The 13831-nt window shown below is 44.4% G+C and overlaps 1 protein-coding gene across 3 annotated transcripts; it reads left to right on the top strand.

The window, feature by feature from the left end:
- The first annotated feature begins 30 nt into the window (after positions 1-30).
- Positions 31-13294, top strand: POLR3F (RNA polymerase III subunit F). 3 transcript variants are annotated; one of them, XM_079983656.1, is made up of 9 exons: positions 31-153; positions 3300-3417; positions 5046-5113; positions 5461-5528; positions 5764-5876; positions 7888-8031; positions 9880-9987; positions 11682-11873; positions 12912-13294. In XM_079983656.1, the coding sequence occupies exons 1-9, from the start codon at positions 110-112 to the stop codon at positions 12987-12989; spliced, it is 933 nt and encodes a 310-aa protein (XP_079839782.1). In that variant the 5' UTR covers positions 31-109; the 3' UTR covers positions 12990-13294. The 3 variants fall into 3 exon arrangements, with proteins under 3 accessions (XP_079839782.1, XP_079839781.1, XP_079839780.1); XM_079983655.1 differs by lacking the exon at positions 31-153 and adding an exon at positions 2572-2595 and having other exon boundaries at positions 9880-9951; XM_079983654.1 differs by lacking the exon at positions 31-153 and adding an exon at positions 2574-2595.
- The last annotated feature ends 537 nt before the right edge of the window (positions 13295-13831 follow it).

Below are 13831 nucleotides of genomic sequence, written 5' to 3'. Positions count from 1 at the left end.
CAGCCACTCTTTCACGCCTGCCCCGACGGGCGCCTTCTGTTTACGTCACCGCCCCCCCCCTCCCCCGCCGCGACTCCCCTGGTCTCGCTTTGCGACGGAGGCTTCCGCCATGGCGGAAGCGAAGGCTCCGGAGCCGCTGGAGATAGAGAGCAGGTAAAAGGCGAGCCCGAGTCAAAACCGTGGCCTGCACCCAGGGGACCCGGGTGCCGCAGGGCTCTGTCCTCATCCACGTCTTCGCAAGCGACGTGGAGGAAGGGATGGAGGGGAGGCTCATCCAGTCTGCTGGGTTGGAAGTGGGGAAGGGGAGCAAACAGCGCAGGGGACACGATTCCCTGAAAGGGATGAAGGCGCAAAGGAGGGACAAAGGTTAAGCTCCTTCCCTCAGGCAGCAAGAACCAGCTGCACAGGTATAGGTAGGGAGGGGGACACTTGGCTTACGAGCACTAGTACAGTGGTGGTACCTCGGGTTACATACGCTTCAGGTTACATACGCTTCAAGTGACAGACTCCGCTAACCCAGAAAGAGTACCTCAGGTTAAGAACTTTGCTTCAGGGTGAGAACAGAAATCGTGCTCCGGCAGCGTGGCAGCAGCAGGAGGCCCCATTAGCTAAAGTGGTACCTCAGGTTAAGAACAGTTTCAGGTTAAGAACCGACCTCCGGAATGAATTAAGTTCTTAACCCGAGGTACCACTGTACATGTGAAAGGGACCGAGGGGGGTCTTGGTGGACCACAAACTGAGCAGGAGTTTGCAGGGTGATGCGGCAGCAAAAAGAAGAGCTGATGATATCCTAGGCTGCATCCACAGAAATATACAGTCATACCTCATGTTACGTTTGCTTCATGTTACATTCTTTCAGGTTGCGTCCCACGGCAACCCAGAAGTACCAGAAAGGGTTACTTCCAGGTTTCGCCGCTCGCGCATGCGCAGTAGCACTAAATCACCCTTCACGCATGCGCACAAGTGCCAAATCGCACCTGCGCAGATACGGCGCTTCAGGTTGCGGGCTTTTCATGTTGCAAACGGGCCTCCAGAAAGGATCCCATTCGCAACCAGAGGTACAACTGTAGTGTCCACATCAAGGGAAGTTATAGTGCCACTCTATCCTGCCTTGGTTAGACCACACTTGGGAGTCCAGTGTCCAATTCTAGGCACCTCTGTTTAAGAAGTGTGTTGACAAGCTGGAACGTGGGCAGAGGAGGGCAACCAAGATAATCAAGGGTCTGGAGAGCAAGCCTTAGGAGGAAAGGTTGAAGGAGCAGGGTATGTTTAGCCTGGAAAAGAGGAGATATGATAGCCACCTACAAATATCTAAATGGCATTGATGGACATTGGGAACGCAACCGGGAAAGGGGGGAGGGAAATTTGGAATCCAAAGGGTGTTAAATTATATTTTATTCTTTTTTTAATTTTTTTATCTTAATCTGTATTTTATATTAAAGAGGGGAACTCGTGGAAGGGATCAGGTCGATTTTAGGGGATGGGAAAATATTTTTTAAATTGGGTTAATGATAATAATTTTAAAATTTGGGGTAAGAATTTGCTGAATCTATTTGAAAGAATTGGAATATAAGAGGGGGTGGGGAGGGGGAAGCCCTGGAAAGATGATATTGAAAATAAGGCCTTAAATTTGGATGCTTTTCTTTTTTTGTTATATTTGAAAATCTTTAATAAATATTATTAAAAAAAACAACAACAAATATCTAAATGGCCATCTCATGGAAGACAGAGCGAACTTCTTTTCTCCTGCTCTGGAGGGTAGGAGTTGAACCAATGGCTTCAGGTTACAAGAAAGGAGAGTCCAACTAAACATCAGGAAGAACTTTCTGACAGTAAGAGCAGTCTGACAGTGGAAAGGTCTCCCTCGAGAGGTGGTGGACTCTCCTTGCTTGTAGGTTTTTAAGCAGAGGTTGGATGATATATAGTTGAGATTCCTGCATTGCAGTGGGTTGAACTTGATGACTCCTAGGGTCCCTTCCAGCTCTCTGATTCTATGAGGAGTCTCTGGAGATACATCTCCCCAGGCACATTTTAGCACCATCCAGTATCAGCATATATAACTGGGAGATTTAGGCCACAGATAATAAATTAAGGCACAGTAGTAGACAACTACTGGGAAGCAGGTGGCGCTGTGGGTTAAAGCCTCAGCGCCTAGGACTTGCCGATCGAAAGGTCGGTGGTTCGAATCCCTGCGGCGGGGTGCGCTCCCGCTGCTCGGTCCCAGCGCCTGCCAACCTAGCAGTTCGAAAGCACCTCCGGGTGCAAGTAGATAAATAGGGACCGCTTACCAGCGGGAAGGTAAACGGCGTTTCCGTGTGCGGCTCTGGCTCTGGCCAGAGCAGCGATGTCACGCTGGCCACGTGACCCGGAAGTGTCTCCGGACAGCACTGGCCCCTGGCCTCTTAAATGAGATGGGCGCACAACCCCAGAGTCTGTCAAGACTGGCCCGTACGGGCAGGGGTACCTTTACCTTTACCTAGTAGACAACATCTCACATTGTCAGATGGCAGATGATGTCCTTTCCAATACCCCTCCTGTCTCTTCCTCAGGGGAAACCGAAACAAACCAGACTTTTCTACCATGGTCTCACACCAGGTGAGAGTCACTGTGCCTGACCTACAATGCCATATCCTGACAAACAGTGCAGGACTACCCTACCCCTGTAGCAACCCAAAACAGTCATCCCCACTGCCCACAACAGAGCTTGTTCTCATAGCAAGGCAAGCTCTGGACCACACCCACACTCCAGCCTTATTCAGTCAACCAGTAGTCAAATAGCATCCCACACTGCAGTCACCACTCTTACCTGCAGGCAGATATCTCACTGGACAAACAGAATAATGCAGGCAAAAACCATACAGTCTTTCTGGGTAGGAGAATATACCAGGCTGCTACCAATCCAGCCTCCTCTCCTAGTCTTTTGTCAGTCGGTCCTTAAGGGGCAGTGTGGCAGACACTCTTCTTGTAGCAAGGCAGGCTGTGGACCAGGCCATAGTCACTCAGCCAGCAATTTGACTTGGTTTGATTCTCCAGGGAGCTTTTAGCTTTTTACTCCCTGGTGTAGAGTAAATGGCTTGTGTGTTCTTGATTATTTTTCTTATTGTTATAGGTGTTTGTTTTTACATCTTTTTTCTGCTGCTGTTTTCTCAGTGATAGTTCTTTTTTTATTGCAATTTATATTTTTCTTATTAGTTATTTGGGACTTAAGAAAAGATTAGATATAGAGGCTTTATGTTATGTTAGTTGTGGATTTGTTCCATAATTAGTGGTACTTTAATTGCTATTTCTACTTTTGCCAGGATCATTGAGCTGTGCCATCAGTTTCCCCAAGGTATCACAGACCAGGTGATTCAGAATGACATGCCTCACATGGAGGCTCAGCAACGGGCAGTGGCCATCAACAGGCTGCTCTCAATGGTAAGACCTTCCCTTGTTCTGTTGTTGCTTGTCTCAAAGGACAAGAGAGTGCACCTAGTTCTTTGACAGCATTTAAACTGGATTATATATCGGGATAATGCACGTTAAGCGGTTAACGTGCGTAACAACCAGCTATTCTGCATATTCATGAAAACTCATGGAGAATGTGCACATAATCTGCTCATCATGAAGAATTGCGTGTAAGGGGAGAAGCATGCTTCTGGGAGACTTTACTTACTTATTAGAGAATGTGCATATTGCTCAGAGAATGTATAGAATGCAGCCAGGATATGGACCTTATTCAAAGCCTATTGGAGAATGTTTGTATCTTGGCTACATTCTCTGGGCAATATGTGTAACGTGCTGCTTTAATTTTTGCTACTGCTGGCAAAAACACCACCAAATTTGAGTTCTGCCCACTGAGCCCTCTGCATGTGAAGCCGGGGCCTCTGGTGGCAAACAGGCCCTTGATCATATCCCAACCCTGTCTAGCAAGCAACATCACAGATTTAAGCCTTCTCTTGAAGGCCACTAATCTAGCTCATCTCCTAATCTTCATCCATTTGTCTAGCTTTGCTGCTTAGAACCATTTCACATACTTGTACAGTGGTACCTCGGGTTACAGACGCTTCAGGTTACAGACTCCACTAACTCAGAAATAGTACCTCGGGTTAAGAACTTTGCCTCAGGATGAGAACAGAAATCGTGCTCCGGTGGCACGGCAGCAGCGGGAGGCCCCCATTAGCTAAAGTGGTGCTTCAGGTTAAGAACAGTTTCAGGTTAAGAACGGACCTCCAGAATGAATTAAGTTCTTAGCCCGAGGTACCACTGTATTGTACAACAGCAAATCAAGGTTTACTATAGAACTTATGCTCAACAGAGAACTGCAGCCAAATTTCCCTGACAATTATATCTGTGTCCATAAACTTGTGCCATGCATATCTATAAACATGTTCACACATTACAATTTGTAGAGTATGCTTAAAAATGTAGTCCATTTAGGTGTCCTTCAGAGTTACAAAAATGAAATGTATAACGTCTAAGGTGAAAATATTTTTTCCCTATCCATTAAGAAGGAATATTAATTATATAAGGGAATTGGTTGTTTAATCGTTTAGTCGTGTCCGACTCTTCGTGACCCCATGGACCAGAGCACGCCAGGCACTTCTGTCTTCCACTGTACAGTGGTGCCTCGCAAGACAAAATTAATCCGTTCCGCGAGTCTCTTCGTCTTGCGGTTTTTTCGTCTTGTGAAGCACGGCTATTAGCGGCTTAGCGGCTATTAACGGCTTAGCGGCTATTAACGGCTTAGCGGCTATTAACGGCTTAGCGGCTTTAAGAAAAAGGAAACAAACTCGTAAGAACTCGCAAGACGTTTCGTCTTGCGAAGCAAGCCCATTGGGAAATTTGTCTTGCGGAACGACTCAAAAAACGGAAAACTCTTTCGTCTTGCGCGTTTTTCGTCTTGCGAGGCATTCGTCTTGCGAGGTACCACTGTATAAGGGAATATGCAGTATTAAATTAATACAGTCTAAGTTTAGTACTGAGTGTCTTTCATATTGCATCCTAATGTCAAATCATTATTTTAGAAATCTGTCAAAATATTACAATAATGTGTATTCTCTTAGGGGCAGCTGGATCTGTTGAGGAGCAGCACTGGCCTCCTCTACAGGATCAAGGAATCTCAGAATGCTGGGTAAGCTGTGCCCTCAAAGCATCAACACTTTTTCTGCTTCTGTCACTGAGAAATTGATGGACATAATTGTAATTACCATGATACTGTAGCTTGGAAAATCACCTTAGGTGAAGGAACATTTCTAAATAACCAGTAGAAAACTCTCTCATCTGTGGTCAAATTCTAGCGTTTTTTTGACATCTCAAAATATGTATAGTATTTATTTATTTCATAAAATGTATATCCCTCTTGATTGTCTTGGGGAGGGGAAACCTCAAAGTTGTTTAGTATTTAATTTCACATCGATCAAATCCACTGAGGTTTTCAAAAACCAAACACTATTAACTTCTTATTTTGTCTTTCTGCAGTAAAATGAAAGGATCTGACAATCAGGAGAAGCTGGTGTATCAGATTATAGAGGATGCAGGAAACAAAGGTAATGTGCTTGTCTGTCGCTTTGTGTTTTCCACTTAATGGTCTTCTTCACTGTAGCCTTTTAATTCCTGAATGCAGTGGAGTTAGAAAGGTTTTATTTTACTTGGAGAAATGGCATTCAATACAGGAAAAGGGTGTGGGGATAGTATTATGAGAACCTGGATACATGTAGTATGTAAAAATGTGATTCATGCTCAAGATGAATTAATTTACCTTTTTTTAAACAACCAAAACAGGTATTTGGAGCAGGGATATTAGATATAAAAGCAATCTGCCGTTAACTGAGATCAACAAGATCCTGAAGAACTTGGAAAGCAAGAAACTCATTAAAGCTGTGAAGTCTGTAGCGGTGAGTAGCTCATAATTTTGAACTAGCTAAACAGTCTGTACTGCCTGACCATTGTGTGGGAGTAAAGCATTTCTATTGTGTAACAGAAGAAATAGCTCTTAAGAGTCGTCGTCTAATTGTGGTTTCACCTGTTAAATCATGGGAAGGCAAACTAAGGCCCAGGGGCCGGATCTGGCCCAATCGCCTTCTCAATCCGGCCTGTGGCTGGTACGGGAATCAGCATGTTTTTACATGAGCAGAATGTGTCCTTTTATTCAAAATGCATCTCTGGGTTATTTGTGGGGCATAGGAATTCGTTCATTCCCCCCCCCCTTCAAAATATAGTCTGGTCCCCCACAAGGTCTGAGGGACAGTGGACCGGCCCCCTGCTGAAAAAGTTTGCTGACCCCTGAGTTAGACGGTGGAAATAATGGGTTTGTCTCTAATGAGCGCCCTTGACTGGGAGCTGCAGCCATTCCTGGTTCCTGGAGGTGGTGGCCATGGTTGGGTGGCCATCTGTCAGAGATGCTTTAGTTGAGATTCCTGCATTTGCAGGGGGTTGGACTAGATGACCCCTGGAGGTCCCTTCCAAATCTAAAAGTTCTGTGATACTGTGCAACAGTATCTGGTTGGCCCCTGTGAGAACAGGATGAGGGCCTAGATGGGCCACTACTGGTCTGATCCAGCAGGCTGTTCTTATGCTCTTAAAGAAATGAGCAGTGCTGCTGCTGCTCAAACCTCTGCCACGGACACTGCCGGAGCCACCCATAGCCCCACACCATGGTCATGCCTGTGTCTCATGAGACTCAGGAATCGAGAAGATACCGACTTTAAAAAAGAATGGGGAAAATTTATAATTTACTTAGGAGACCATTGTAAACAAATAGAAACATTAGCTGGACTGTAAAAATAACTTGTAAAGAAACGAAAAATATGGATAATTTAGAGAAAGGAAAACTTTAGAAGTGAAAATTTAGAAATGAAAATTTAGAGAAGATAGTGATATGGGGAAACCCAGCCAAATGGGCGGGCTATAAATAATAAAATTGTTGTTGTTGTTGTTGTTGTTGTTATGTCATACCTTGGGTTCCAGATGTTTAGGGTTGCGCACCGCGCCGAACCCAAAAGTACCGGAACGGGTTTCTTCTGGGTTTCGGCACATGCGCAGAAGCGTCCACTGTACAGTATGTAGTTTTAGAAAAAATATTTTAAGGACCCATGCAGGGGATGGGGTGAGGTCGCGAGATTCAGAGAAACTCGTATATGTACCGGTATATGGTAAAAGTTTTTTTTCTTCATTACAGTGGCGCCTTGCAAGACGAAAACATCCGTTCCGCGATTCTCTTCGTCTAGCGGTTTTTTCTTCTTGCGAAGCAAGCCCATTGACGGCTTAGCGGATTAGCGCTATTAGCGGCTTAGCGGCTTTTAGCGGCTTTTAGCGGCTTATCAGCTTAGCGGATCAGCTGATAAGCGGCTTAGCAGCTTAGAAAAAGGGGGGGAAAGGGGGGGAAAGTCGGAAAAACTCGCAAGACATTTCGTCTTGCGAAGCAAGCCCATAGGGAAATTCGTTTTGCGAAGCACCTCCAAAACGGAAAACCCTTTCCTCTAGTGGGTTTTCCATCTTGCGAGGCGTTCGTCTTGCGGGGCACCACTGTATTTTGAATTTGTTTTTGTAAAAGCCAATGAAAAATATTTAAAAAAACAAAAACAAAACGAGCACACACAATGTAGGGCAGGTGGAGGTGAATATACAATTGTGCTTAAGGAATTCACTTTGGCAGAGTCAGAGAGATGCATGCACAAAACTGCTTGTGGCATTTTCCAGAATACACAAGTTTTCATAGAATTGTAGAGTTGGAAAGGACCCTGAACCCCTTGCAATGGAGGAACATGCATCTGTCCCGGACAGGGATTGAACTTTCAACACTGGCATTCTCAGTAACATGCTGTAACCAACTCAGCAATCCAGGCTTAATTTTCTCTCTTAATGAAAGAGAACATGTGAACAAAACCTGTACCATTAATTCCCTAGGCTTCCAAGAAGAAAGTGTATATGTTATACAACCTTCAACCAGATCGCTCTGTGACAGGAGGAGCTTGGTATAGCGACCAAGACTTTGAATCTGAATTTGTAGAGGTGCTTAACCAACAGTGTTTTAAGTTCTTACAGACCAAGGTGAGTGAACTATCTGTGTTCTTTGTGCCACGTCAGACGGCAATCCCAATAATGTGCCAAAGAGATCTTTGCTTTGCAGTTTTCACTGATAGCATATCTCGGCTGGCCAACAGGAAGGAGCAGCTGCTAAGGAACAGTCTGCAGGAATAAACTCATAAAGTCCTTTAACTGTCTCCAGTTTTCCTTATTCCTAAAAAGGCAATCCCAAATACTGTAGAAGAAATATATTGTTATATTATTTGTCACCAATGTTGGTCGCATTTTTGGGAGTGCTGTTGGTGATGAGCCCTGATATTGTTAGTTTGAAGGGTTCCATCACACTCCAGTGTTACCCAGATACAGAATATAGGATGGGGCTCTGCAAATATCTCAGACACTAAATGCCTTCCATATGGTTGCAAGGAACAAAGTAAACTCAGTGATTTTTTAAAAAAAACCTGGCGGTTTAAGGGTGTCTCATGTTGGTTCAAGCACCACAAAGCTGGCTGGTTTTAGTTAATTAATTTAGTTACATTTGTTTTGAATTTTACTTATTTTTATTATATGTGTATAATTATTTTATGTATATTTGTTTTTTAAATATTTTTGTGGTTTGTGTGTGTTTTTCTACATTTTTGTTATGTACAGTGGTACCTTGGGTTAAGAACTTAATTCGTTCCAGAGGTCCGTTCTTAACCTGAAACGGTTCTTAACCTGAAGCGTGTTTTTGCTAATGGGGCCTCCTGCTGCTGCTGCGCTGCTGGCGTGCAATTTCCATTCTTATCCTGGGGCAAAGTTCTTAACCTGGAGCAACCACTTCCTGGTTAGTGGAGTTTGTAACCCAAAGTGTCTGTAACCTGAGGTACCAGTGTACAGTGCTTAGAGACCTCTTTGATTAAACTGCATGTAAATCTTCCTAAATTAATAGAGTAATAAACCTAAAACAATGCTTTAACATGCATGCCCCACAATCGGCAATGATGCCGATTTGTGATGCAAGATGTGCTTCCTAACACATTCCATCCACCCGCAGGTTCCCTTGGCCTTTCAGGCCCAGATGCAGCGGGGAGGGTGGCTACTGCCCTCCAGATTGCCTGCTCGCTTTCTCTCCTTCTGAAGGGAATGCAGCTAGCTCCGTAGTCAAACCACTATGCTACACTTCCCCTCCACTGGGGACAGGAGCACTGTGGTGCTAACAGTGCAGTGTTGGCAGGCAATGTTGCCTAGTGGTTTGACTGTTGGACTGGCTAAAGACATGCCATATCGTTCACAGGGATGCATTGCTATATTTCCCACATAATTAACCTCACTGCATCCCAGAATGTGAGATTAAATACTGGAAGAGGATCACCCCTATGTGAGTCAGCCTTTTGGGGAAGGAGGTCCAGAACCTGTGAGGCATGTGCTTTACCGCATGTGCTTTGCCACTGAGCCCCATGTGCTTTTCTGGGAGCCACGTCCAATACAGTGGTGCCCCGCAAGATGAATGCCTCGCAAGACGAAAAACCCGCTAGACGAAAGGGTTTTCCGTTTTTCGAGGCGCTTCGCAAGACAAATTTCCCTATGGGCTTGCTTCGCAAGACGAAAACATTTTGCGAGTCTTGCGAGTTTTTTCCCTTCCCCCCCCTTTTCTAAGCCGCTAAGCCGCTAATAGCCGCTTAACCGCTAAGCCGCTAATAGCGCTAATCCGCTAATCGGGATGCTTCGCAAGACGAAAAAACCACTAGACGAAGAGACTCGCGGAATGGATTATTTCGTCTTGCGAGGCACCACTGTAATCTCTCTAAAATTATGTTAAACTAGGAATGTATCCTCCTTTACTGATGCAGACTGGCTCTGCCACACTGTGCTTCTCTCTGTATTTTGTAGGCCGAAGCAGCTCGAGAAAGCAAGCAGAACCCCATGATCCAGAGAAACAGCTCGTTTGCATCCTCTCACGAGGTGTGGAAATACATCAGCGAGTTAGGTGTCAGTAAGGTGAAGCAATCGTTCTGTTTCTTTTCTTGCATTTTCTGCACAATGATCAATACTGCATTGTTGTTGTTGTTCAGTCGTTTAGTTGTGTCCGACTCTTCGTGACCCCCTGGACCAGAGAACGCCAGGCACTCCTGTCTTCTACTGCCTCCCACAGTTTGGTCAGACTGCATTGTAGCTATGGATAATTGGATTTTTTTTTTTTAGCTTCAACTCAACTTCAGCTACATATTTCACTGATGATCCTATATTTTAGAAATATCCTCCCCAGGGAAATACTTACTTCTTTGTTGGTGTATAGGAGAGCATTAAAAGCTTTTTCTTGTTATTACAGTCTGCATTTGCGTAATCTTACTTTATCGGGTTTTCATTCCCCCCCCCTAAAAATTTCATCTCCTATGGTTATTTACTAAAGTTTTTAAAAATAATGCTCAATTTTTTTTAAAAAAAAGAACAAATATTCGGGCATGGGCTTGGAAAGTGATAAAATAAACCTTATGGCTTCACAGTGGGGGGAGCTATGGGAACTTTCTTTTTACTGCTTGTTTTTCTTTGTCTGTGAAATCAGAGTACTGCAGGTAAAGGCATTCAGCTGATTGTTGGCGCTGGCCTTGCAAGTACTGCCATGATCCCTGTGTCTCCACTCCCAGTGGGCTGATCAGTGAGCCCCACTTTTGAAAGGAATAATCAGGAGCTTTCATTGCTCCTGTGGAACTGCATCCTTACCTGCTCCACACCTGATGTCACATATAATGTCAGGTGTAGGGCAGGTGGCCATGGCTTGGTAAAAAGGGCCTTGCAGGTCAAATGGAGACCTGTGCTGGTCCTAATTAGGCCTGTGGGTGGTCTAGGTCCAGCAGAAAGTGCTGCTGTTGCACTACCAGATCCTCATTCCCTCTTCGGCTCCCAAGAAGATGTAGTTAAGCGGTATATAAATTGTTTTTAACAATAATAGATGAGGTAATTTTCCATGCTGCCTTAAGTGCCTGCTTGATAAGCCTTTGATTTTCTTACAGTTATTTCCTAGCACCTCTAATTTCTGCGGCATTAATTTCAATTTTTGTGCAGTGTTAGTCGCAGTCTAGAAGTAATAATAATAATAATAATAACAACAATAATAATAATTGTTTTTATTTATACCCCGCCTCCCCCGGCCAGGGCCGGGCTCAGGGCGGCTAACACCAATACAGTGGTGCCTCGCAAGACGAAATTAATTCGTTCTGCGAGTTTTTTCGTCTTGCGATTTTTTTCATCTTGCGAAGCACGGATTTTGGAAAAGCTTCAAAAATCACCAAAATCTTCAAAAACCTCAAAAAAGGCTACCACACCGCGTGCTATGAGTTGCTCCTTGAAGTCAAGTCACAACTGCACCCCCTGAATGCACGGTTTTAAGAAAAAGGAAACAAACTTGCAAGACGTTTTCATCTTGCGAAGCAAGCCCATAGGGAAATCCGTCTTGCGAAGCAACTCAAAAAACGAAAAACTCTTTCGTCTTGTGAGTTTTTTGTCTTACGAGGCATTCGTCCTGCGAGGTACCACTGTACAAATTACAATAAAACGTAATAGAAAAAAAAAGTTAATTAATTAAAATACGGCTTGAAATAAAGCTTAAAATATCGATAATTAAGATATCGATACATATCTTCGTTTGAAAAAGCTTCTTCTGTTGTTTCATTTTTACAAATCTTTTTTTTAAGGTGGAATTGTCAATGGAAGATATTGAAACCATTCTCAACACATTAATCTATGATGGAAAGGTAGAAATGACCATTGTTGCTGCAAAAGAGGCAGCAGCCGGCAGTGTGGACGGGCACATGAAACTGTACAGAGCCGTCAACCCCATCATCCAGCCTACAGGCTTAGTTCGGACGCCTTGTGGACTCTGTCCGGTGAGTTACGTCTCAGGAATAACATGAAGATATTTAGCTAATCTGACATATTTAAGCTTATTTCTCATTTAGACAGCCATTCAGGCAGGACTGCAGAGAACATGCATAACAAATCCTATAAGCTGTAAAATGTTTAAGCGGGAATAGAACAGGCCAGTGACCCATGTAGTCCAGCATTTGGTTCTCACAGTGGCCAACCAGAGGCCTGTGGGGAAATTGCAAGCAGGGTGTGAGCACAAGCACAACCCTCTCCTCTTGTGACTTCCAGCATTTGCTCTTGTGTTATTAGCTTTTATTTTGATATACAGTGGTACCCTGCAAGATGAATGCCTCGCAAGACGGAAAACCCGCTAGACGAAAGGGTTTTCCGTTTTGGAGGTGCTTCGCAAAACGAATTTCCCTATGGGCTTGCTTCGCAAGACAAAAATGTCTTGCGAGTTCCTGCGGGTTTCCCCCCCCCCCTTTTTCTAAGCCGCTTATCTGCTTATCCGATAAGCCGCTAAAAGCCGCTAATAGCGCTAAGCCGCTAAGCCGTCAATGGGCTTGCTTCGCAAGACGAAAAAACCGCTAGACGAAGAGACTCGCGGAACGGATTAATTTCGTCTTGCGAGGCACCACTGTAACTATTTGGGGGTGGGGGAACCAACAACAGCTGTGTTTACAAAAAAACAAAAACAAAACCAGAAACGTCGTAAGGGTAAAAGGGTAAAGGACCCCTGGATGGTTAAGTCCAGTCATAGGCGACTATGGGGTTGTGGCGCTCATCTCGCTTTCTGGGTCATGTGACCAACAGGACTAAACCGCTTCTGGCGCAACGGGACACTGTGACGAACGCCAGAGCGCACAGAAACGGCGTTTACCTTCCCGCCACAGTGGTACCTTATTAAATCCATATGATCCCCCCCCCCATGCCCCAAGGATATGATTGAGAAACTAACATGCAGTCCTTGGGGCTGAATGCACATATAACTGTATGCACATATAACTGAATTGATCTAGCAAATGGCATAAACTATGTATGTTTAATTTTCTTCCTAGGTTTTTGATGACTGCCATGAAGGTGGTGAGATATCTCCATCAAATTGTATTTATATGGTAGAGTGGTTAGAATTTTAGCAGTAAGTGGAGAGAGCTTATTGCAACCTAGGTTGATCAACCGTCTAATTATGGACACTGCTTTTCTTGAAGAAGAATGCAAAAAATCCTTGACAGTGTCTTTGCTGAGGCAAAGACTCTGATCTCTCTTCGGGCACTGACTGGACACATGGAAAGAAAGGGGCCAAGACTCCGAAATTGCTTCCTGTATAAACTGTATGCAGGCACAGAGTTCTGCATATTTTTTAGAGATGCAAGTTATATTTTGACCTTTTGGGAGATTTGTTGATACCTGTGCTAAATAAAATAAATAATTTAAATTGCCATTGAGTCCCACAGTGTGCCTTTTGGATCATAATGTGGTAGAGAGCAGCTGAACAAGAAGCAGCCCTGTTCTGTGGTACTGGGTGGGCACAGTCCACCCAAATGTTCTCTTGTTGAGGCCTTATCCATGTAACTGGGAGGTGCATAGGAACACAAGCGGGCTGAAGCGGAGATATTCTTGTAAGTTCTACACCTTTTCTTCTGGCAAATCTTTTCCAGGTGCTTGTCTTAAATTGTAAAATCCAATCCAGCGAAAACAGTGGATTGTAAGTTGAGTGTGAGTGATCTCCAAGTGGATTCTACTGGTTGGAAGGCAGGAAATTAGATCAACAATTTTCTTTGCTTGTAGCTTCTCTCTGTTGACGGACTTTGAGCTTCATTTCCTGTCCTGCTTGGAGCATTGCCCACTTCTCTGTGTTATGTTCTCTTACTTTTAGCTCTGCTGCTGCCTTTTCCTCCCCAACCCCCCACCCCCGGCTTCAGCAAGGAAAATGAAGGTCTCTTTGCCTTCCCAGCACATTCATGTGGTTATAAACTTG

Source organism: Podarcis cretensis (genome assembly GCF_951804945.1).
Source record: "Podarcis cretensis genome assembly, chromosome: 7".
In the NCBI taxonomy this organism is placed as follows: domain Eukaryota; kingdom Metazoa; phylum Chordata; class Lepidosauria; order Squamata; family Lacertidae; genus Podarcis; species Podarcis cretensis.
The sequence above is the reverse complement of the archived record's forward strand: the minus strand, read 5'-3'. Positions and strand labels throughout refer to the sequence as shown.

What these genes read in the sequence shown, in the direction of transcription:
- POLR3F (XM_079983656.1), top strand. Translation starts at nt 110, where the DNA reads ATGGCGGAAGCGAAGGCTCCGGAGCCGCTGGAGATAGAGAGCAG. An exon ending in TCAACAGGCTGCTCTCAATG is followed by an intron (nt 3,418 to 5,045) that starts GTAAGACCTTCC and finishes GTATTCTCTTAG; the next exon opens with GGGCAGCTGGATCTGTTGAG. An exon ending in AGAGGATGCAGGAAACAAAG is followed by an intron (nt 5,529 to 5,763) that starts GTAATGTGCTTG and finishes CAACCAAAACAG; the next exon opens with GTATTTGGAGCAGGGATATT.